At 57.7% G+C, this 23,513-nt stretch overlaps 1 protein-coding gene across 9 annotated transcripts in view; it reads right to left on the bottom strand.

Moving 5' to 3' along the window:
* LRP8 (LDL receptor related protein 8) overlaps positions 1-23,130 on the bottom strand; it is a 77,735-nt gene extending 54,605 nt beyond the window's left edge. For all 9 annotated transcript variants that reach the window (XM_082666364.1, XM_082666365.1, XM_082666367.1 and 6 more), the window contains exons 1-2: positions 23,012-23,130; positions 22,111-22,230 (exon numbers count right to left, since the gene is read on the bottom strand). In XM_082666364.1, the coding sequence (XP_082522490.1) occupies positions 22,111-22,230; positions 23,012-23,117 (226 nt within the window). In that variant the 5' untranslated portion in view covers positions 23,118-23,130. The remainder of the gene's footprint in view (positions 1-22,110; positions 22,231-23,011) is intronic.
* Positions 23,131-23,513: the final 383 nt, after the last annotated feature.

The raw sequence follows: 23,513 nt of genomic DNA, 5'->3' as shown, positions 1-23,513 counted from the left end.
AAGGGCATCAGGAGGCCTGGCCATTGTCATCCTGGGCCTCCTGGTTCTTCCTAACATGGTTTCTCTGTGTATAAAGAAGGGCTGTTCCTTGGAGAAAAAGGTCCAGGTGGAATCATGGCTGGGCAGCCAGCTGGGCTCAAAGGACAAGCTATTTCAGAAGTGGTGTCGCCACTAATCCCCCCGTGATCATAACCCTGAGTGGGGCAGAGTCAAGACTGGCCCACCTAGGCATACAGGCGGCGAGCTCCGGCCACCAGCACGCCCTGCCATCTCCACCCACGGACCCACAGGCAGCCAGGGTCCTCTAAGGGGGCCTCTCCTCCATTCTTGGGTGTGGGCCCGAGCCCAGGGAGAGCTGCATGGGGGAGGGGAGGGGAGTGGAGCTGGAAGGTGCCCAGCGGCCCATTTCTGGGTGAATGGTTAGCCTGTCCAAGGTCAAGCCCATGTGAGGCCAGGGTGTCTGGTGGGCACATCTTCCTCATTCTTTGGGGTTCTCCCATTCTACTGAAAAGTCTTCCATGAACCCACATGGAATCTGAGGCCTGTTCTGGCCACAGCTTCATCACCCCGTGTTCCTGTCACTCAACGACCCTTCCCCACCAGACTAGCAGCTCACTGGAGGCAGGATAAGATCTACATGGTGAGCACCAAGGGGATGCTTAGGAAATGGATGCTGTATGAATGAACGATGAATGAATAAATGAAAGAACATGTGCAATCTTGAGGCCTGGGTCTCTTCTATCTATACAGAACTTACAGTCCAAGAGACAAACCATCTTTACCATCCAGCATTCTGCATACACAGTAAAAACAACAATCATTGAAACAATGCTTTAAAAATCCTTCATTCATGCATAATGAACTGGAGCTTCAGGGGATCCCAAGTTCTCTCCAGCTGGCTGGTACCCCACCTCCCTCCCTGCAGGTACAGGAACCACCTCTCTGTTCTCCTTCTCCCTTTCCAAAGACACAGGACCAAGGAGAACAGAGCCAGGGGCCAGGAGGCCTGCATTCCGGTCCCAGCGGTACTCCTGAGCTGCTATGTGGCCTTGAGCAAGGCACTCACCCTCTCTGGACCTTAGCGTCACCACCCGTTGGAGAAGAGGTGGGTCCCACTGCTCTCTGAGCCCTGTTCCTGCTCTAGTTCATCATCACAAGCCACACGTGGGAGACTGGAGCTGGAAGACAGTAAGGGCCGGCACTCAGCACCCAGCCAGATAGTGCTGGGGAAAGGTTCACAGTCTGCAAGACTGGGGAGGGCACCAGCCTCCGTCCAGGGCCCCACCTCCTATCTGCTCCTCAGGGAACCCTGGAGACACGTGGCCCTCAGCATAGTGTGACAGCCGCCCCTGGGCCAGGCCCTCGTCTATCTACCACACCTTGAGGTTTACAAAGCCCTTTGCATGCATCTCCTTATTTAGTTCTTACAACACCCATGAGGCTCAGAAAAGGACAGGATGGGGCTTCCCTTGTGGCTCAGTGGTTAAGAATCCGCCTGCCAATGCAGGGGACACGGGTTCAAGCCCTGATCCGGAAAGATCCCACATGCCGCGGAGCGGCTGGGCCCGTGCGCCACAACTACTGAGCCCATGTGGCACAACTACTGAAGCCCACGTGCCTAGAACCTGTGCTCCGCAACAAGAGAATCCACTGCAATGAGAAGCCTGCACACCACAATGAAGGGTAGCCCCCGCTCAGCAACGAAGAAAGCCCACGCGCAGCAACGAAGACCCAACGCAGCCAAAAATTAATAAACTAATTGATAAAAAAAAAAGAAAGAAAGGGACAGGATGGGCCCAGGCCACACAGCAGGTCAGTGACCATCCATCGGCCCAGTGTTCTGCCCTGACTCCACCCTCCTCCACACAGTAAGAAGGCTGCAGGATCTGCAGTGCAAGTCCTGACCTTGCCCCTGAGCAGCCCTGAGAAATGTGAGTGGTACCCTCTCAAGAACCTCTCCGAGCCTCCACGAAAATCCAACAGCATAAAAGCAGCCAAAGGTGTGAAAAGAGCACTGCACAGGGGGCCCCAGAGCCAGGGCTCCAGTCCTGGCCTCTCCACACACTGGCTCAGTGCTTGGGCAGGCCTGGGTTTCCCCATCTGTCAAACAGGGGATGAGAATCCCACCCTGCCCGCCCCCTGCAGGCCTGCTGTGCACTTGCCAAACCTACCCCTGTCCCACCTGTGCACGGCCCACCTGCCCTTCTGTGAGCATCACCTCAGCCAGGAAGGGTGGAGAGGCTGCCCCCTCTCTGCACACAGCTCAGTTTGACTCCCTGCCCCCAAAAGCCAGGCCTGGGCACAGAAGTGTGCTCAGGCAGACATGCAGATCCTCGGGCGCATGCACACAGCACGTGCAGATGGGCACACATGCACACAAGCACACTGCCCACTTGCACACTCAGATGTGCACCACATACCAAACACAGACACACACGCCATGCTGTGCACACACCGCAGCACGCGGGCCACACACTCACACATACACAGGTGGCTTCATATGATGTTCACACACTACAGACAGATAGGCATAGATTTTCCTGCCTCTCCTGCGACAGCCAGATGGTGGGATTCTCCCAGAGGGCTACCATTTAATGCTCTAATTAATTTTTCAAAAGTTCTATGTACCCAGAGCCTGGGTTTGTTCCAAATGTCCCAGGCATGGCCCAGTTCGAAACCAAGGAAGGAAGCGGACCTTAGGGGGAAGGACTGTGGGGCCGGGGAGGGAGAGGGGCTCCCACTGCCCGGGAGAGCCTGCATCCTCACCTGGAGGTCTGATACCTAGCCTAGTAAGGGGGATCCGGACTCAAGGGTCATCTGCCCAGATGTGGTCCTGATCCTGGTTCCAAGAGCACCCTATAACCCAGGAGAGGGAGAGACCCCTCACAGCACCCCTGGCCGGGTTGTCTGGTCCTGCCTGCACACTTCAGTTCCTCAGACTTCACTGCAGAGGAAGGTGTTTACAGACACCAGGGTGGTCTCTGGGGCTCACGTCCAGATCCCAACTCACCCTTTACGAGCCCTACTGTGTGACTCCAAGGCACTGTCAGAGGAGACAATGCACAGAGCCAGCGCGGTCTGCCGGGTGAGACGGATGAGGCGGGAAGACGACGGGCCAGCCCAGGGGGACTTGCAATGCTCCCTGCCTTCCCACTTACATGCCTCCAGTGAGGGGAAGCTCACTCTGTCTCCAGGCAGCCTGCTCTGAACGGACCAGAGCCCATCCTCATCCAGGTCCCCTGGTGAACCCCCGCCGTTCTCTGGGTCACGGTTCCTGGTGGTCCAGGCTGGCAGGAACCATGCAGCAGTTGCCCTCCAGGCCTTTCCTCTGACTTTCCCCAGGGCATGTTCTTTGCTGCTGAGTGTTTGGGAAAACGCAGCAATAAATTTACTGCCTCACTTATGAGTAATTTGCTGTCAGGAGCTCTGCCTAAGCAGAGGGCTGAATTAACGAGGCTTAATTAACATGAATGTTGTGACAGATTTCAACCGAGTCGGGAAATCCCCCGTCCTCGAAGTCCAGGCCCTCGCCTGCCACTCCCCAGCTCACGCGGGAGATGAGAGGCCCGGGGAGAGCACTCAGAGCCGCTGATGGATGTGACCCGGGGCTGCCTCTTTCCCAGGATTAGGAGGGATTCGGGATCTGGGGGATGGAGGTTTGAAGATCAGCACAGGAAGCCGGGAGCCTTTGCAACACCAATTCCAAAGGAGTTTTCAGGCTAAGCCCTTCGTCCCTTCCTGGCTCAGTGACAAATGCATGGGCCTCGGAGCCTGAGAGACCAGGGTTCGGATCTGCCGCTCACATGCTGAGAGGCCTTGGGTGAGTCACCCTACCTCTCTGTGACTCACCATCCCCCTCAGCAAAGGAACAAGACAAATCCCCCCTCACAGAGTTGTCAGAGGATTCCTGAGGTCATGCGTGGAGAGCCAAGGTGCTCCGAGATCTTCATTTCCTCCCCCCCCCACCCCATCCTGAGCATAAGAACAAACATTATTGAGTGATTACCGTGCGCTGTGCTCATCGTCCATCTCGTTTAATCCTCCTCATAGTCCTCTGAGGAAGAAACTACCATAACCCCATTGTACAGATGAGAAAACCAAGGCACTCTGAGGGGAGCTAATTTGCCCAAGGTCACACAGTCAGGGGGGTCAGGGGACCACAGTCACCCATGACGCTCACTGAGAGCCCCTGGAAGGATCTCGAGAGCCACGGCAAGGGGTGAGGTCAGGCAGTGGGGGCCGTGTTGGGTGGGCACGGGGCCTGGCAGTAATGTTAGTGGAATCAATCTGTCAATGATGGAGGAAGGGGAGAAGCAGGCCCTTGGGCAGTAGGTGTCCCACCAGAGAGGTATCTGTTTTTCAACCACTAAGACTTTATTAAGTTGACCCCCGAGGGCCCAGCCTGTGTCAGGCTCTGGGGAAGAGAAAAATGCAGTGGAAGGTGCACCCACGGCTCTCAGGATTGGTCCCCCCCTTCTACTCCCCTCGGCTTTCCCCCAGGGCACCCAGCCCAGCCCTGGCATGGGCCGGGAACACCATAATTTATCATTAATGATTGCCATCATTAATATTAATGTGGAGGACACCTCTGACCAGAACCAACTTTAAGGAGTAGCAGGAAGGAGGCCCAGCTCCCACCTGCCCATCCCAACACCTTGGGCCCCTAGCCATCACCCTGCACACCTTAGATCACCCAACAGGACAGGCCATGTTAAAGTCCTGGGGCTCCCCCTGGGAGCCCCAGGGGAACAGGAGGGGCTCTGGGCCCCAGGTCCCCAGGGCTCACCTGAGGGACACCCAGTTGGAGTCCTGGTGTCAAGGATGGGAACAGTGTAGGGAGGAGGGAGTGGACAGTGTGTGGTGCAGGGTCAGATCTACCTCCAGCGTATAACCCTCCTCAGCCCTGCCAAGCCCCACACACCCCCCAAGTCCTGCCCCAGGAGGCCTTCCCCTCCCCCCAGCTCACCCCCCAACTTCCTGACTCAGTCACTAGCCCCACGACCTTGGGGAAGCTTCTCATTACCTCTGCCTCATTTCTCTCCTCTGCATGATGAAGGATAAAAACAGTACCTATTTTATCAGGCTGACCTGAGGGTCGAGTGAGGTACAACCTGGCACTGAGCGGCAGCTCAATAAACGATGGCTATGATTACCGACCCCCCCCCCAGGTTAGTGGAGACCAGCCCTGACAGGTGCCACTGAGGAGCCAGGTGGGCTCGGGGGTTCTCTGGTCTCTATGGGGCAGCTCCAAGGCAGCAGGATTAGCCAGGGGGCTCTGTACAGCCCCTGTGACAGGCCTGGGACCCACAGGGCCTCTCAGAAAGAACTCTGTTTTTGGAAATAAAAAGAACTACCTTATAAAGAAGTGAGGTCTCCGTCCCAGGAGGTGTGCAAGCAAGAGATCCATCCATTCATTCAACAAGCATTCACTGGGCCCCTCCACTGTGCTGGGCCCTGTTTTGGCCAACGGGAGTTGGGAAAGAGAGCATGAGACACAACCCTGCCTGGAGAAACCCACGATCTAAAAAAGCAAGAGCTACTGAAGTTGCCAAACTGACCCCCAGGCCAGGGCTGCCCACCCCTGTACACGTGTCAGAGCCTGGAGAAAAAGCAAGAGGCCCTTCGGCATGAAGGGGGCTTTGGGGAACACCCGGGGCGGCTCAGCGAATGCGCTCTGGCCCTGCAGACATGAGGTCAGGCCCCACCTGCTCCGAGCCCCTCGTGGCCCTGTGATCCCGACGGCCTCCTGGTGCCTATGCTCTCCTTGCCCTGGTCCACCTTGACCACAGCTCAGCATCAGCCTCCAGAGCCCCCATCCACCCCGAAACCCGGTCAGGGGGGTAGGAGGTGTCCTTGGAGGAGAGACGGGTGGCTGTCTGCCTGGACAGGGGCAAGGGCACGGCCAGTCCCAGGCAGGTGGCAGGCTCACCCCTTGCCCACTTTCCTGCCCCCCCAGCATCTACAACCCTGCCAACCACGGTTCCCGGGGAGCAGGCTCCCAGGACGCCCAGCAGGCAGCCCACCAGCTGCTGCCCCCTCCCCGTACAAACACTAGCCACAAAGCACCCCCCCCCGCTCTGCCCGCCTGCGGTGACAGCCTCTTGGCACCAGCTCTCCCCTTCCCTCCATCTGTCAGGAATCGGTGCAGACAGGCTGTGAGAACCACAAGAGGAAGGAGCGATGCTGCTTGGACCCCACCCCTCCCCCCTACCTCCCCAGCGCTCTCCCCCGCACCCCACGTCCTCTCTCTCCCCACTCCTCTCTGTGTCCTCCTTTCCCTTGCATCTGTCTCCTACTGATGAAGCCATTGACAAAGTTGGGAGTAGGGCGGGGAAGAGGACCAGCCAGCCAGTGACCCCCACTTATGGGTAATCACCACACACCGCGGCCACAGCCCGGCCACCCACCCATCTGGCTTCATCCTTTACGTTCTCCCAAACCATTAAGGAGTCGAAATCCCGTGCGACTGTGGGCTCAGTGTCCCCATCTGTACAACTGGTACAGCAAATCCTGCTGAGCCCACCTCCCAAGGGATACTAGGAGCCCAGAGGCAATACACGGAAAGGGCTCTGTAAACCACAGAACCTTGTACAAGGCAAACGGCCTGTGTCCCCAGCTTCTTCCTATCTGATGTGGGAATAAAGGTCCTAGTGCCGCCCGCCTCCTGGGAGTAGCGAGGCCAGAATGGGACGTGAACAGACAGAAAAATGCCTTGAAGAATATAAAGGGCGGCAGGAACGCAAAGGCAGGGCTGTCGAGGTAATGATCCTCACTGTACTGATGTGAGGTGAGAAGGGCAGAGCTGGGGAAACTGAGGCCCAGAGGGAGCTGTCACACAGCTAGCTGTGTCAGAGGCAGGGTCAGAACAAAGGCCAGGCCTCCTGGCCATGTCCACACCAGCACCCCAACAGGGGTGCTCAGCCCTGGCTCCTCCAGACCTTCCAAGGGGGTCTATGTCTCTTTGAATTCTCCTAAAACGTGGGGAAGAAATCAGCTTTTTCCTTTCTTTAGAGTGAGCCCTGCCCAACTGGCAGCAGAACCCACAGGTAACAGGGGAAGACCTGTTGCAGAGCCGGGGGAGCAGCGACGGGGGTGGGCAGGGTGCAGGCCGGCAGGCCAAGTGCCCCATTGGACATGAGACTTTTCATTTTAAAACGGGGGCGGTACCAAGCCGGGCACCCTGCGTGGGAGCAGGCGCTTGGTAATGCCAAAGTGCAGGCAAACATGGGGGTGGGTCTTTGCACCGAACAGAGAGCATAACCCCTTTCCCCCTTCATCCCGGCGAAGCTTGGCCCAAGGCCCCACAGGCCCCAGCGGGGAGGAAGTTCTGGTCTAGCTGCCGTTTCAGGGTCCTGTGAAGCCACGTCTGCCCCCAACTGCAGCACAGATGTGCCCAAGGAAAAGGGGAAGGAGACATGGGTCCTCCACCCCTTTCACTGCCAAGGAAGCTTGAGGTTCAGAGAAGCCAACTGCCCAAGGTCACATATTGAGTTGGGCGGCCAAGGCCTGCTTTTCCATCTGCAGATCCTCCCCAGGTCCCAGCAGGGCACTGGCACAGAGGAGGCCTGCAGTGGATGCTGGAGCTCAGACTCGAAGGCTCCAGTCCACACAAGGCACTTCTCGGGGGCTCACAGAAACACCATGTGCGAGCGGGCACGTGGCACAGGAGGTGCAGCGCGAGGAGCAGAAACACAGCCTGGGGTGGGGGGGGGCGCTGGGCGTGTGAAAAGCCAAAGAGCCCCACCCACTCTCCTCCCTTCCCTGCTTCTCCGCAGGCCCTAGCCAGGTCCCCCTGCCCCATCTCCTGAGGCCCGTGGTCTGGTGTGAACCACAGACTCTTAATCGGACCATCCTGACGCAGAGTGGCAAGGATGGAGATGGAAGGAAACACAGGGACGGGGGAGCCCAGAGGAGGCCCTGACTCAGCTGGGGTGTGAAGGCTCCCTGGAAATGGAGACTCTTAAAGCAAAGTGGGGTTGAACAAACAGAGGAAGGGCGTTCCAGGCAGAGGGACCCACATGTGAGAGTGTGATGATGCCCCTGTGACATCAAACACATGTGGGGTGTGGCTGGAGCACAGAGCCATGGGGTTTGGGGGGACAAGTGGATGGTGAGGTCTGCAGCAGGAGAGATACCAGGTATGTGTTTGGGCATTGAAGGGCCCTGAATGTTAGCAAGTAGACTATCCTGTGAGTGGGGGACGTCCCTGTAGGACGCTGAGCAAGGGCAGGAGAAAGCGCCACGTGTTTGAGAGCCTCGGCGGCAGAGAGGAGAGTGGACAGGAGAGAGGGAACAGAGGCGAGGTTGGTGCTGCTACCATGGTCCGGGGAGGCTGAAGTGGGCTGGGGAAAGGGCCTGGACCGGCAAGCAGGAGGGGAGGATCAGGCCTTGGTGGCCGTTAGAGGTAAGGGAGACGGGGGCTGTGATGACTCCCAGGTTCCTCACCAAGGCCAGGACAGTGTCCATGCTGTGGACTGGTCGCAGGGCAGAAGAGGTCCGTGCACAGCCCCCAGTGCCCGTGTGCCCAGCCACAGGTCGTCGCGGGGTCTGGGCACTACCACCTTGCTGACCCGGAGATAAGCTGTCTGCAGAGGTGTCACCTTTACTGCTGGACATGGCACATCTGTCTTCAGCCCCCCACTTCCTTGCGAGGTAGGTCATGGTTACAGAAAGCAGCCAATGTTTATAGAGCCCAGACTGTGCAGCCCACCAGGCTCCAAGAAGCAGTGGCCAGAGAGGGGATAGGCCTTACCCAAGGCCACACAGCATGTCAGCTATCACAGGCCAGGAAGGGACACTGAGCAGGCTTGGAGTGAAGGCAGGGGGCAGTGTTTGTGAGCAGAGGTCCCAGAAACAGAGCTGGGACCTGGGTAGGGCAGAAGCGTCACAGGAGACAGATTTGAGATTGAAAGGAAGACAGATTTTGTAACAGGAAGGGCTATCCAGGGACAGAAAAAGCTATCAGGTTGCTCAGTGAGCTCCCTGTCCCTGGAGGTATGCAAGCAGACAATTGCCCCCTCCTCATCTCCAGCCCCTGGGGCTGCTGAGGGGATTCCGGCATTGGGATGGGAGTTGGGAGCCTGCTTTGGCCAAATGAAGATGCTGCTCCAGTCCCGAGAGCCACAGCTCACTCATTCAGTCACTCAACACACATTCACCAAGCCTTGCTCTGTGCCAGGCCAGAGACATTGGGCACCAGGGGCAGGTGGAGCAGAACAAGAGAAACCTCATCTCTCAATCTTCCCCACCCCCATCCAGGGGGGTGAGGCCAAAGCTGGGCAGGGGGCAGAGGATGGAGGCCCTGGCTGCCCACACTCCATGCCACAGGTCTAAGGGGCTCGGCTCCCTTATCTTTCTGGGCACATTTGGGGCATGGGGCCAAGGGCTGGGCAGGATCAGACACAATGCAACCTCCTCCTGCACCCCACCCCTCCTGGAGGTCCCCAAGGCTCTGGGCTCATTTCCTAATGAGGTCCCTGTAAGGACTCTTCCTAATTAAATTAGGACAGTAAGTTATGGCCTGGGGCTGCAGGGGAAGAAGCAGGGACAAAGGTGACTTCTGGGGGTGCTCCCTGGCCCCTCCCAGCCCACCCAGCAGTGCAGCAGCCTGGCATGGGAGGGGATTCCTAAAGGACAGATGGGAGATGGAGGTTCAGAAAAAGAGGTCAAAATAAGTGGAGCAAATCTTGAATTGAGCACCGATCACGTCCACACACTATTCTTGGTGCTTTTCCTAAACAAACTCATATCATCGTCCAACCACCTAGAGGGTTAGGTGTTGGTGGCTCCATTTTAGAGAGGAGACAAGTGCTCAGAGAGGTGAAGTAACTTGCCTAGGGTCCCACAGCTAGGAAGCAGTGAAGTATGGACTCGATCCCAGGCAGCCTAGTTAGAGGCCCTGCTGTTATCTGAGCCACAGTGGAGTTGCTCATGGATGAGGCAATGCGGAAGCAGTCAGACGTAGGGGACCTGGGGGGCTTCCCACCCCCAGGTCTATGGCTCCCACCTGGTCGCACAGCAAGCAGAGGTTTGGAGTCAGACCTAGACAGGGGTCAGGGAATCTGAATTTCAAACGGTGTCCAAAGTGACCCACTCTCCTGATCCAATCCTCACAGGTGGGAAAACTGAGGCCCAGGGAGGAGCAGAGACTTGCCCAAGTCCCTCAGCAAGTCAGCGACAAGGTGAGGCTACCTGGCTCCTGGTGTGGTGAGGGTGAGGGCCTGGGGGGGACTCGGATCAACAGCGACAAGGGCTCAGGCCTCTGCTTCCAGGGGGAGAACTCAGGGCAGCATTTGCAAGTGTGGGAGAGGCCAAAGGCCAGGGAGAGGGAGGGCGAGGGGTCTGGGAGAAGGGGTGGCAGAGAGAACAGGGGCTCCAGCCACATGGCTGGCAGACCTCTGTGTCCTGGTATGGCCCAGTTCCCGGTGTAGGAAGAACCGACTGCCTCTGTGAGATCCAGCGAGGCTTCAGGTACTGTACCCAGACCAGGAATTGCTCATTACCCGCGTGCACAGAGCAGGAGTCTGGGGTTCAGATTCGAGGGACTTGTCCCAGGCCTCCAACTAGGACGTGGAAGGACTGCAGTGGAAACCCCAGTCCAGCTGACACTGGGAGGCCATGCGTGTGCCTTGTCCATGCACCTCCAAGAAGCAGGCAGCTGTGCAGATGGGGGATGAAAAGAGGAGGAGACACGAGAGCATTACATATGCAGCATATTTAAAGCCTGGGGCTACGGGTATTAAAGAATTGGCCTGGTCAGACTCAGCAAAAAAATAAACAGGCGGAAACCCCCGAGCAGATATAGGTGCTGCTAATTAACAGTTGGTTCCAGCTTTGCACATACGGTTTATGCCACATCCCCTGTGCGAGGGGTTGGATTTCACAGCCCTTGCTCCCTGCTCTGGGCCTTCTGGGCCTCAGGGAACGGGGGCAGCTCCTTGGACCGCCACATCTGGGTCCTGGCCATGGCGGAGCTCCTGTGAACTCCGTGGTTCTCAGGGGAAAACAAAAGAATCCCAGGGAATTGGGGCTGAGAGGGGCCTGGAGATGCCCCGCTCCCAATGAGCAGAGACCCAAGGGGGCAGAGACCTGCTGATGGCCATTAGGTAAGGTAGGAGGAGCAGGGGTGGAGCTGAGGTGGGCCTAGTCTCCAGGCCATGGCGTTTATATCAACCTCAGCCCTCTGCGTGGGGCGTGGGTGGGTGCAGACAGTGGGCTATAGGCTGAGGCTTGGAGGGGAGAGGCTGCCATGGCAGGGGGCAGGCTGGGAACAGAGACTGCTGGCACCTCTCCAGCTACAAATAATTCCCCGCCACAAACAGCCCAGTGGGGGGCTTTGGCTTTGCCTTGGCTGGGCGGCCTTGGCCAGCATGGGAGGAAGAGCGTCACCTTGTCCCTGCAGCCTCTGTGCGTCCAGAACAGTCACCTCCCTCCTGGTGCACACCTGCTCTCTGAGCACGCACACGCCATGCACACGCACGTGTGCGGCTCTGAGAGTGATGGGGGCAGCAGATGGCAGCTCGGGGTCCAGGAAGTGGAGAGGGAGGGAGGGCGGGAAGAGCACTGGCACGAATATCCCTGGATTCACGCCACCAGGAAAGCCCACCCTTGGCCTCCAGCTATTCGTACCAGCAGCTTAACCTGGGTCAACAGGCCCTTCCTGCCTCTCTCAGCTGCCAACTCTCTGATGTTGAACTGGACCCACCGGTGAACCAAGGTCCCCTCTTAGATAACTAACTATGCCAGGCCCGGATGGTTAACCAGCTCTCCTTGGTTCTTTCTGTGTAACCAGCTCCCCTAGGCCACCCAGGAAGCAGCCACCCTGGGGCCCCCGGTGCAGATGGCAGCGGATGAGATGATTCCTACAGTCCCTCCCGGCCCAAGAAACTGCTGTTCTCCCGGGCAGCCAAGTCCTCCCAACTGGCCAGCTGACCTACATCTCTCCTGCTGCTATTTCAGCAACTGCCCTCTTGTTATGTCCTTGGAGGAGGAGAAGGAAAGCTGTTGACGGTCACTTCCACTTGGTGGGGATCACGGGCTCGGGAAGGGGAAAGGGGATGCTCGTTTCAGGGCCAGGTCTGGGCAGAACACTTTACATCAGCCTGCACACCTCTGAGAGGTGGGCTCATCATCCCCATTTCAGAGACCAAGGATCTAAAGCTCAGAACATAAGACCCATACCAGGAACCCTGGCTAGTGGGTCACAGGGCTGGTGGCCTGACTCCATTTTTCTCCATCACTCCACTGCGTCCAATGCAGGCACGGGCACAGGAAGAAGACAAAAGGGAAAGTGGCCCAAGGAACCTGGGTCTTAGGGCTGAGTTCTGGAAGTGGACCCTAAAAAGTCCAGCTACCCTCCATCTGCCTGCCTGGAATCTACTCACAAAGCCAGGTACACTCCCACCAACCCTCACCAGACATTAAGGAGCACGAGGGCCACAGGTCCCCCTCCCCCAGGCCAGGACTGGTCTTGAGCCCAGATCCAGGGAGAAGAAATCTGCTCAGAGTGCTGGTTACAGTGCAGGTGGAGCAAGGACCAAGGGTAAAGGGGAGATGAAGTTCAGAGAGGGAGAGCGCCTCACGCAGGGACACACAGCAAGTTAGGGGCAAGGGCAGAACAACTTGTATAAAGCTGTGGAGGAGACAGATTCTACAAATATCTTGAGAAAAATGAAGACCAGTTATACTCCCTTCTGCTTTCTTTGGTGGGGGTGGGGAGTCCCTGGGGCCAGAACACAGTTGTCCCTTCTCTTTGCTTTGTTTTGTGAGGCCTGGATCTGGCTACTTGGTCTGCCCCACAGGGCCAGGGTGAGGTGGCCCTGTGCTCAAGGAAGAGGGAGGTCCTGCTGGCCGCCAGCCTGGCTGGGAAGGGCTGTGCGGAGTCAGGGGGTTGTGAGATAGGAAAACATCTCCTTGAGGGACTGCGACAAGGTGAGGATGAAAACGCACATGCTCAGCCATGCCTTTCCTAGGACTTCCTCTCAAGGGAAGAACCAGACAAATGCACAAAGGTGTAGTACTGGTATTCACCCCAGCACTGTGCAGAACAGGAAAAAATATATATATATAACCAACTAAACACATGTCTATCAATAGGAGACTGTGTCATTAAATTAGGGAAGATTCACGCAGTAGACTACTATCTAGCCCTTTAAAACGATAATACGTACCTACTGTTACTGACACTGAAAGATGTGCATGATGTGGGGAGAAAACAATGACATAACACAAGCTCGTTTTGCAAAAACACCCAAAAACCAAAAAAAAAGAAAACCCAGAAACACACATGTTCATGCACACCAGCTCGCATGCAGAGAATGCAAGAACACCTCTGGGAGGACAGGCAGCTCCCACCGTGGTATAACCAAGGGGGACTCCTACCTTCCTCTTTTCCCTTTTCTGAATTGTCTGTGTGTTTTCTTTTCTTTAAATTACAAGTATGAAATTACCTTTATATAATCAGAAAAACTTACTTTCGTTGGAAAAACAAAGGAAATCAATTGAAGTGAGTTTCAGCTTCAGCACTACCAGTAACAGGCTGTGTGGCCCCAGGGGAGCCCCATGCCCTTGCTGAGCCTCACTTTCCTCATCAGGAAAATGGGGACGATAATGAACTCCTGCACCACCTTCCTCCCAGAGCAGCTGTGAGGCACAAACTGGAAGAGGCCATACTGTGGTTCGAATAGGCTGAGAGGGCCGGAAACTGAAATAGTCTCCAGAGCGGCTGGGGTAAAGTCCCTTGTGGCATCTCAAAGCCAGTGACCAAGGGAGGGCGGTGGTCACGTTCACCATTCCCGTGTGACCGTTCCCAGACTGGCAGACCTCAGAGAGGCTTTGGGCTGCCATATCCAAGGGGCAGGTGCGTGGAGGCTGTGAGGGGTCATAGGAACTGTGTAGACCTAGGAGCCCCATGGCCCTGCCTCTCTGGGTAACTCTCCTAGTCACTAGAGGGTGTTCCAAGGGGCCTGATAAAAATCTGGTTCCTCGCCCGCAAAGCAGCCGGCTTGTGGGCACCTGGCCTGGGCCCTGCCAGGGTCAGGGAGGTCAAACCAGGTGCAGGGGGATGGGGGAGCTCACAGGCAGGGCCCGCTCCTGAGCCACTGCAGCCGAGGGGCTATTCCTACGGCCTGTGACATACACTGGCTTGTAAGAGGAGCCATGGCGAGCACAACTGATGATCAATGCTGCCACCTGGGGCCGCGCTCATGCCTGGGGGCACCCAGGGGCCAGAGCTGCTCAGGAGGGAGCCGGTACACCCACTGGCAGGGGCTGGCAAGGACGGATGCCTGGGGTACCTAGAAAGGAAGGGCGGTCGCAGCACACCCCAGGCCACTCCCACTGTAGCTGTGACTGGGATGTGTGAACGTGTATCTCTTCCTTTCACCTGTGTCACAATGCAGCCAGACAGGCATGGCCCAGTCCTGCCGCTGACCCGCTGACCTGCCTGGGGCAAGTGACTTCACCTCTCAGAGCCTCGGCTCTTTCTCTGTGAAGTGCAGTGATGATGCGTCCAGGCACCGGCTGAGGGAGGTATTGCATGAGAAAGCCCCCAGCAGTGAGCATGCTCGTGAACTCTTACTATAGTTAACAATATTATTTTAGATGAGTTCCCAGCGATCTGGGGGTGGGCAGCAGGCCCCAGCCAGGGGTAGTATGCACCTGCGGTCCCCGTGGGGAAGTCCCAAGCCCTTTCTGTGTGCAGGAGCCAGTGCCCGCCTGCAGCCTGAGAACGCCTTGTTCCCTGGTCCAGCAGGAAAAGGAGAGGGGGGGCGGAGTGGCAGCAGGTGGGAGTTGGGAGCGTACTGTTCTGACTCAGTCCCAACCCAGGAACTGAGGACACCCTAGTTCTGAGAATGGGTCCCTGCTGACACCAGGAGCTGATGTCCAGCCACCAGGGCCTCGGTTTCACCTTCTGAAGCCTGGAGCTGGGAAGCTCCCAAGTTTACAGTGTGAGCACTGAGAGGCCTGCATGCCCAGGTCCTGTGTGACTGTGGATGTCACTGGTGCCCTCGGGGCTTCAGGTGACCCAGCTCACAAGAGGGGGCCTGACTATGGTCCCTAAAGGATGCTCAGCTTCCTTCTCCAGCTTCAAGGACCCCCCAGGGCCTTCTCAGAGGCCCCTGGGTCCCCTACATCTGACCGATATATGCTTCTCACCCTCAAAAGTCGGGGACATTTCCTCAGTCCATTCATTCATGCACACACCATCCCTCAAATGCCTCGGCTCTGGGCCAGGCCCTGTGGTCCCCCACCACAGACTCTCTCAGCAACCACGAGCTCCTATGATGGGCTATTACAAGGGTGCACAAAGCCATGGGCATCCAGACATAGGAGAGGTTAGATCACACCAGGAAGACAGGGAAGGCTTCATGGACGTGGTAATGAGCTGGGTTTTGAAGGATGGGTAGAAGCCAGGGAAGGACAATCCAAGCAGAAGAAAAGCATGTATGTATGAGACCTAGAGTCAGCGAATTGCATGGGGGTCAGAGAACCGAAGTCCACATTTTGGATGACTTGGGCTCTTGGCCTTTTCTGAGGAAGGATGGCAATATTGGAAATGACACCCCTTGAAGTCATCTGCATCAGCGACATATCACTGGGTCCTCAGTTTCCCTATCTGTACAATGGAAACAGTACCCACCACCCCACAGGCAATGGCCAAGGAAGGCCCTTGGAAACTGTGGAGGGTCACACCCATGGGGGGGTGCTGGACAAGGGGGGCCTTATGTTGGGGCCCCATGTGGTCTCCAGAAAAGACAGTCCCTCCTAGACAGAAACCTGTAGCGCAGGGAGGCATCACTGGACACTGCAGCCCCTCACCCTCTTCTTCCATGCCCTCTGAGCCCCAGGCCCTCTGACCCCAACTGGGTAGACAAAGCTCAGAGAGGAAGACGCTAAGGAAGAGTCTGGGCTCCAGAGTGGACAGGCCTGGGCCAAATCCTGGCTCTAGCACTCAAACATCATGACATTGGCCAAGTCACTTCTCTTTGAGCCTCAGTTTCATCATCTTTAAAATGGGAATAATAAGAAAACAGCCCTCACAGGGTTGTGAGTAGTAATATTAATGAATGCAGATTGTCCAACATCGTGCCAGGCATGGGGGTGAGTAGTCAGTATCTGTTAGTAGTAATTCCCTCAAGGGAGCTATTTATTTTGGAATCCCTCGTGCTCAGCACAAGGATAGCAGAGCAGACAATGTGGAGAAGACAGATCTGAGACCGAGGGGAGAACAGGGACATGTTGTGGGTGCTCAGGGACTAGGGAGCAAGAGGACAAGAGGTCAGGGAAGGCCACCTGGGGGAGGTGGCATCTCCACCAGGCCTTCAAAGACTGGGTGATCTGGGCATGCGGGCATTTGCAGAGCTGTTGAGATCCAGGGCCCCGAGGCCTGGCTGCCCAGCCCCCAGAGCAGGGCCCCACACCCTCTCCTAGGCCCAGGACTGGCTTCATGGGGATGGCACTGGCCTGGGGGTCTGACCACAGACCCTGGGCCAGGAGACTTGCACTTGGTAACAGCCCTGAAGGGTGGCACAAATAAGCCTATACCCTCCTGCTCCATCAGCCCTATGGGTCCTCTCGCTCCTCACCCTCTCCCTGGGGCAACTCTCTGGTTTCACCTGCTGCTACTTCCCTAAGGAGGGAGAACTGTCAAGTCAGCTGCCTGCAGACAACCGACAGGACTAGGCCAACCAGCCCTGAGGCCTATTGCACTCGGAACCCCCAGCAGGCCTGAGAAAGCCCAGGGGGTTCCCAGAGGGGAACTCCGTCCCAGGAGAGCCCCCAGGAAGGCCCATGGGAGAGTCTTCAGCAAACACTCCCAAGGCCTGCTGGGGCCAGCCACGGAGACACAGACCTGGCCCTAGGGAAGGGAGAAGCTTAGGCCCTGTGGGGCAGAGCCATGGGGGCTGTAGGGCTTCCTCCCCTTCCCAGGCACAGACAGGTCTGGAAACCAGCCTTGGGACAAGCATACGGCCTGAGGGAAGTCTTCCTCGGCCCCTCCCAGGGCCCCGGCCACTCATTCACTGAGACCAACCAGGCCTGTTTGATTCATTTCTTCCCTCAGGCCCTCCTTGGGTACCTTCCTCCACTCCCAGGTCCATCTCAGGGCCGAATGGCCTTGGGACCACCTCCACTGTGGCTGGGGAACCCTCTGGCTGAGGCACGCCTCAGCTGCGCGAGCCTTTGGATCTCGGGCTAAGCAAATGCGGGCAGGAGAACCAGGGGGGTCCTGGCAGACAGGTATCTAGAGACCTCAGTGAGACTCCTCCTCCAGGAACAGACAGACCCACTCCATTCATTGAACACCTACTGCTTACCAGGCACATTATCTCACTTAATCCTCATCACTGGGAGGGAGAAACTATTATCACCTCCAAGGCCATTCAGCCAGAGGTCACAGTTGGGATAGAAAACCAGGAGTATCTGATTCAAGGCCACATTGAGTTATTCCAACACACATCTCTAAGTCCCCTCTTTCGACTCCTGTATCTCAGCCCTGGGGAAAGAGGGGAGCAGGGAGGGCTTTCTGGAGGAGGTGATACCTGCACTGATGATTCTAAGATGACAAAAAGAAGGTAGCCAGGTGAGGGAGCAGAAAGTGTTCCACACAGATGGAATAGCACGTGCAAAGGCCTAGCAGTAAGAAGCAGTAGAAAGGCCAGAATGTGACAGAAGTTTGGTGTCACAGGTTCATAGGAAGAGCAGGAAGGGGCTGGAGGGCAGTGGGGCAGCGGAAGCTGGTCACAGAGGGCCAGATGCAGAGGAGTCTAAGCCGACCCTATCCTATGGGTACATGGGAGCTTCGGGAGGACTCCGAATGGTGGAGCTGGTGGGTCAGATGAGGAAACCGAGGTTCAGAGAGAGCAGCACGATCTGTCAGATGACTCTATCCAATAAAGGACATGAAGCTGGGCCTCGTGTCAGGGGTGTGAGAATGGGCTAGGCCAGGCGGCACACTGAAGACCAGATGCGGGCTTGCAGCCCCAGCTGGGAGCTGTGGCCGAGCTTTAATTATTTACAAGGCTACTTCCCAGCAGGCCTCAGCACTCCTACAGCCTGGCCTTGCCAGCTAATGAACTCTCGGCCACGGGAGACCTTGCTGCGGCCACTCTTTATTAAAACTGGAACGGAGCAGTGATGGGGGCTGGGAGAACAGGGCAGCCTAAAGAAGCCTAAACAGGTAGGGGGAACTGAGCATACGACCGGTCCACCTGTCTAAGCAGTCCATCCACACGGAGAAGCGCAGAGCTCTTCCCAGAGCTGGAAGTGGAGTGCGGGGGTTGATGTCCCCTCAAGATGGGGAAACAGAGGCCTGGGAGGACTTGCCTGAGGTCGTCAGCTAGTGCTTGATGCAGCACAAGTTCCATTAGTTGGGTGCCTGCATTCACACCCCAGCAGTTTCAGTTTCACTTAAAAATCATACACCCTTGGTCTTCCCTGGTGGCGCAGTGGATGGGAGTCTGCCTGCCGATGCAGGGGACGTGGGTTCGCGCCCCGGTCCGGGAGGATCCCACATGCTGCGGAGAGGCTGGGCCCGTGAGCCATGGCCGCTGGGCCTGCGCGTCTGGAGCCTGTGCTCCACAACGGGAGAGGCCACAACAGTGAGAGGCCCGCGTACCGCAAAAAAAAAAAAAAAAAATCATACACCCTTGTTACTTAACCCCTCTGTGCCTTTGTAAAATGAGGAAAATGCGGGTACTTCCAAGAGTCACCCCATTTTATAGACTCGAGGTGCACGAGGTGATACATGTAGAATCTCAGCACAACTGGTCCACAGCAAGTACTCAGTAAGCGTTCATTGTTGTTGCTGTTGCTACTCTGGGGGCAAAGGGCTGGCTGGAGACCAGAACCCATGTCTCTGCTCCCAGACACTAAGCAGCAACAGGAAACTGAGGCCAAGGCGCCAGCTGGCCTACGTGACCCAGGTGCAGCCAGGAACCCCACCCCTTCCCCTGGCCGGGCCGCCCCTGGGCTTCCAGCCCCTTCCTCCACTTTGAAGGCCCTTTGAGCTGGGAACTGAAACCCCATGAGCCTTTCCCTTCCCCATCCCCGTCAGATCTGTGTCTCCAAAAGGCCGAGTCCCATCTGCTGCGGGTAAGCTTCCGCACTTAGAAGGTCTTACTTTGAGTTCCAGCTCCAACCCTGAGGAGCTGTGTGAATTTGGCGGAGTCACTTCACCTGTCTGAACCCCAGTTCTTCCTCTATAATGCGGAGACTGCATCACCTATTTTTAAATGGTAAGCTCTGAGGGAATGGCATTAGTTACCATCTTTCAAGGCCTGCCTTAGCTGTCTCTTCCTCCAGAAAGCCTTCCTTGGTTTCCCCCACATACAAGCTCCCTCCCTCCAACCTCCATCAGCTCTCAGAATTCACGGTCTGCATTCTGACCCCTTTGGGAGCCTGAACGCATTTTGCCCCACACAGACTTCACTTACAAATGGCAATCCCCATTTTGCAGGCCGAGAGGTACAGAGATGGGGTGATTCAGGCCCTCTCACAGGGTGGAATGGTTGGAGTGGTCAAATATAAGGCAGGGAGGATGGTTCCAAGAAATGCAGCTCGGGCAGGTGGCCCGGAATGGAGGGAACTCCCCAGATAGGGAAGGAAGGGGTGACAAAAGACCATTTTCCAACACCACGCCTCATACAGCCACCCAAAGCTCCCACCCCTTTCTTCAAGATTTCTCTTTGTGGCCCCTAGGGGTCCCCTTCTAAAGACCTTGGTGGTGTGGACACTCATCCACTCCCTTCTCTTCACCAGCCCCAGGTGAAGACTTTCTACGGGTATAACCGATGGTAGAGGAACAGCTACCCCTCATTTGGCAGATGAAGAGACAAGCCCAGAGAAGCCCAGAGAAGCCCAGAGAAGCCCAGAAAAGCCCAGTGTGGGGGACGGATACTTGACACCAACAGCAAAGCCCTCAACGTCGGTTGCTTTTGTTCACTAACCCTCTGCCTGTGACTCCACCCCATCCATCTCAGAATGAAAGCAGGAGCCCAGAGTGGCCGTCAGATTGGCCCTGGTCCCATCTGGGGTCGCCCAGCCACCCGCTACTTCACTCCTCCATCTTGCCCAGAGCCTCGATGGAGATGAAAAGCACCCGGATCACCCTCCTGGGTCCTTCTGCACCACACTCCCACCAGAGCAGACAGTGCCCCTGAGCTAGGAGGCAGGTGGACACCCTGACCAAGTTCTGTCACTCTCAGCTGTGTGACCTTAGGCAAATCACTCAACTTCTCTGAGCCAGGGTCCTTATCTACAAAGGGGGATGACAAGAAACACGTCTGCTCTTCACGGCCACCCCCAACAAAACTGTTGTTATACAGAGCCAGGGAGATAAGGTAAAACCAGCCCAGAAATGCACAGTTTCTACTTCCTCGCCTCATCCTCAGCACTCCCCCTGTAAGGAAACCACAGAAGAACAGCTCCGGGCGAGGAGACTCACTATCACATTTTACCCTGGCTCAGGCATTTTCAGAATTTCAATATCATTGGGAAATGGTTAGGGTCATAATTAGACTAAGAACTCTGGAGTCAGACGCTTAAATTTAAGCTCCTACTTAGCAGCTCAACAGCTGTGGAATAACTAACTTGATCTCTCAGTGCCTTGGGGCTTTTTTGTTTTGTGTTTTTGGTTTGTTTTGGTGTATAAAATAGGACTGCTCTGAAGGTTACAGGAGTTTATATAAGATAAGCACTTACCACAGTGGTTGGCACACAGCTAACAGTCGGCACATGTTAGTCGCATCACTTTCAATTACATTTCTAGAACTGGTCTTCAAAACCAGGGCAGGAATCATTAGCCCAAGTGGTCAGGAGAGGAAACTGAGACAGGAGGGAAAGATGCGCCCATGTCACACAGCCAAATCTGGGTTGGTCTGAGAATGAACCTGGGGGCTGACTAGCAAACCCCGAAAAAAACCACTATAACTCAACAGACAATGCCTGTCCAGGTGGTCTCTCTACCCCTCTTGCCACTGCGTGGTGCTGTGGGCCTGTCCACCTATTGCCCTCCTCCCACAGAACCTGCACTCCCTGGCCTGCGGGGTGGGCCTGTTCTCCAAAGTGTCCCGGTGCCTGGCATACAGCAGGTGCTCAGTAACGATGAATGAATGACTGCCCGCGTCTGTGTTTTCTAGAGTCCTGTTTATCTGTTCCTGGAACTATACTCCTTCCACTGTGGCAACTGCTTGCTAACTCCCCTCAGGTCCCACAGAAACCACATGCACCTCACGAAACAACTTCCAAAGCAGTCGTGCCCAGGTGTACAGACACCACACTCAGCAAAGGCGGCCGGCCACCTGCATGTGACCATGGGTTCACGCGCGGCCTTGGGATCCTCACCCCCCCCTTCCAGGAAACAAACTCATCCCTCTGGCCCCCTCCTTCCTGCTCTGCCCCATGACTCATGCCTCAGTCTGGCTGGCAGGAGAGCGCAGTCGGCCAACCAGGGTGGCACAAGAAAGGTCTTCACCATGACTAGGCAGAAAGGCAGCGAGCGCCAGCGCCCCGCCTGCACCTACTACCCAGGGGAGGAGCGGGGGTGTGGCCAAGGCGGGGCCAGGGCAGGGCCCCAACGCCAAGGGCGCCAGAAAACTGCACACCCAGCCGTTCCACGATTGGCCTGCTCCGGCCACAGGGACCTATGGGGTGGTCCTCGCACAGCCAATCAGGGGCCCCGGGGAGCCCATTCATTCACAAAACCCAGCAGGAAAAGGAGTGAGGCTAGGCCCAGAGTTGCCTGGAACTTTGAGACACGAGCGCGTTCCGTGGGGCCTAGGCAAGAGTCCCGGAGGGCCTGATCGCAGAAAGCTAGACGCTTGCAGGGACCGTCGCGTCGCCGCCCCACAGTTCCGGCCCAGCAACCCGGGCGTGGCGTGCCCTCCTCCCGGGCCGTGCTGCGCCGGGCTTCGCCCCCGGCTCCATCAGGACCTGCCGGCCCAGAACCCGCTGGGTCCCTAAGTGCCTGGAGGGAAAGGGCTCCCGGGAGCGTTCCCGGCTGCAGGCTCCGGCAGTAAAGGTCCAGGCAGGTGGCCCGGTGGCGGCTGCAGCCACGTGGACGCTGAGCAAGGAGTCCCCCACCTTTCCCTCCCTCCCCGGCCCGCCACTCACGGCAGTCATCCTCGTCGCTGTTGTCCGAGCAGTCGTCGTCCTCGTCGCATCTCCACACAGAGGGGATGCAGCGCTCGTTCCGGCACCGGAACTGGTCCTCTTCGCACTCCTTGACCGACCCTGCGCGGGGGAGAGGGGGCGTGAGCCGGATCCCCGGAACAAGCGATCCCGGCCGCGGGGAGGGGTCTACTGAGTGAAGGAGAGGGCCCGATGCTGAAGCCAACGACCTGGAGGCCTCTGGCACCCTCGATCAGGAAGGAGGGCAGGATGGTAAGGGTTCCTGGGATGACGGGCTGCTCTGTGGCAGGCACACACAGTCGGTGTACCACCACTTAGGTATGCCCCCCATTCAGAACACTCACCCGCACACACGGCCCTTAGTGAGAGACGCACGCAGACACAGCCCACAGGGAGCCCCTCAACACGCCGCGACACGCGCACTGGGCGCTGCGGGCACATCCGCCTCGCACGCAGCCCCTCTTTCTCTGCCACACGCAGGGGTCGCCGGAAACGCATTGTCAGGCGGGGTAGTCTCCGGGCTCCGCTCATCGCCGCCGCGGAGCGCGCGTGTCAAATTAACGCCAACGGCGAGAATCACACAGCCCTCCCGAAAGCATCAGTGATCACCCCCAGCAAAGTTCCCGGCCCGCCCGGCCCCCACGGCGCCCATCCCCCAAGAGCAGGTGCCGGAGGGCAGAGCCCACCACACAGGGAGCCGCGGGGGCGGGGGTCTAGGGCAAATTAAGGGAGAGCTGGGTCCCGAGGAGCATATCCCGCCCGGGCGCCTCCCTGCCAGGCCCGGGCTCGGAGGCCTCGGCGCAACCCGCCCCCCGGCCGCCGGGCCGTGCTTTGTTGGCCGCTCCGGCGGCGCAAAGACGGGCCGGGGACCGGCCGCACGCACCTTGGCCGCCGCGCAGTGGATCCGCCGCCGCCTCGAGATGCTGGAGCTGCAGCAGCAGCAGCAGCAGCGCCAGCGGCCGGAGCGCGCCCCGTTCGGGGCGGCCCATGGCGGGCCCCGGGCTCCGGCCGCCGCTCCCCGCGCACCCCGTGCCGCCGCCGCGCCTCAGCCCTCCGAGTCCTTGCCGCGGCGCCGGGGCTGCCGCTGCCCCCGCCGCCGCCGCCACCGCTGCCGCCCGCCCCGGCTCCTCGGCTGCATTTCAAGCAGGTTCCGTGACGCTCGGCGGCGGGGCGGGCTCAGGCTGGGCGCGCGGCCCCAGGCCTGGGCTGCCTCAGCCTGCGCGCGCGCCCCCCCCCGCCCCCTGCTGTCGCCTCCGCCCCACGCTCCTCCCGCTGCCGCCTCCTTTCCCTCCTCCCTCATGCCCTTGGTCCACTTCTCCCTAGGTCCGTGCTCGGTGACCCTGCTCAAGGCCCGCCGCGTGCTGGGCGTTGCAGACGTTGGGATG

Source organism: Grampus griseus (assembly GCF_964374135.1).
Source record: "Grampus griseus genome assembly, chromosome: 1".
Lineage (NCBI taxonomy): Eukaryota > Metazoa > Chordata > Mammalia > Artiodactyla > Delphinidae > Grampus > Grampus griseus.
The sequence above is the reverse complement of the archived record's forward strand: the minus strand, read 5'-3'. Positions and strand labels throughout refer to the sequence as shown.